At 59.6% G+C, this 1,048-nt stretch overlaps 1 protein-coding gene across 1 annotated transcript, besides 1 other annotated feature; it reads right to left on the reverse strand.

Moving 5' to 3' along the window:
* Position 1: 1 nt before the first annotated feature.
* Positions 2 to 667, reverse strand: Tco025E_09790 (receptor-type adenylate cyclase; the record flags this gene model as incomplete). The annotated part of the gene is made up of 1 exon (XM_029376597.1): positions 2 to 667. A coding segment is annotated over one exon (666 nt), but the record flags the coding sequence as incomplete, so codon positions are not given.
* A 53-nt stretch (positions 668 to 720) lies between these two features.
* Positions 721 to 748: a microsatellite.
* The last annotated feature ends 300 nt before the right edge of the window (positions 749 to 1,048 follow it).

Raw genomic sequence — 1,048 nt, forward strand, 5'->3', positions numbered from 1 at the left:
TGGTGAAGACGCCGCAGAACTCGTAGCCCATCGCCGACATCACACGTTTTGCCTGCTCATACTCCTCTTCACCAAAAAGGACGCCCTGCAGGTACATGAAGCCCAGCCGAAGCACCCGCAGCTGAGCCACGGCGTAGCGGAGAAGCGTCAGCAGCTCGGCCGCAGGGCTGGCGCGCACAAAGTACAGGTTGGAATCCCACCCACGCACCGCACTCGACCCAGTGAAAGGGGCAAAAGAAACGAGGTCAAAGCGATTTAAAGTAGAACGCACCTCCATCACAGAGGCGTCACCGAACTGGGCCAGAAGAGTGAGAATGCCCTCTTCTTTTTGCATCACTTTCTCCAGAGCATTGACGTAGCCGGCCAACTTCGCTCTGCTATAGACAATATCTAGCGGAACATCGCGAGCATACGTGTAGACGTGCGTCTTCAGCGACGCACGCAGGCCGGCGTAAAATGCGGTGGACATTGGGGTGAGTGGGCCAAGATCATTTTGCCTAACAATCAAAATCTTCACTAGGGTGTAAGGATCTGCGGCTTGGGCGGCTGCGCCGTGCGGGGGTAACGGAAGCAGCAGCAGCAGCAGAAGGACAAGGCACGGCGCCGCCGCGGAGGGCCGCGAACCAAAGTGCGCACTGCAACCACGCCGCCTCCAACACACCGCCATAACTGCTGCCCTGCGATTGTCTTGCTGTGTAGCCTGTAAATTACTGCCGCATGGAGGGAGAGAGAGAGAGAGAGAGAGAGATGGCACGATGCACTGGAGGCAGCGGAGGAGAGGAGAAAGCACCAGCGGGCGCACCTGGCCACAAGTGAGGCCGCCAGCGCACAAAAAAGCGCCGGACGCAAGGGAGACAAAACTCGTAGGCAAATGGACCTCTGGGGAACAGGGCGACGACAGCGCCTGCCCTCCTCCATTGGCCGGTGCCAAGCGGAGCACGCACTGCCACGCGCCACGCACTTCCGTCACGGCGGGTCATCAGTGGAGACCAGTGCCTGTGGAGCATATCGCAGAGGACTGCGAGCGCTCACAGCTCCGCGTCCTGTT

The sequence above is a fragment of the Trypanosoma conorhini genome (assembly GCF_003719485.1).
Source record: "Trypanosoma conorhini strain 025E chromosome Unknown Tco_14.4_contig_01287, whole genome shotgun sequence".
NCBI classification, from domain to species: Eukaryota; Euglenozoa; class Kinetoplastea; order Trypanosomatida; family Trypanosomatidae; genus Trypanosoma; species Trypanosoma conorhini.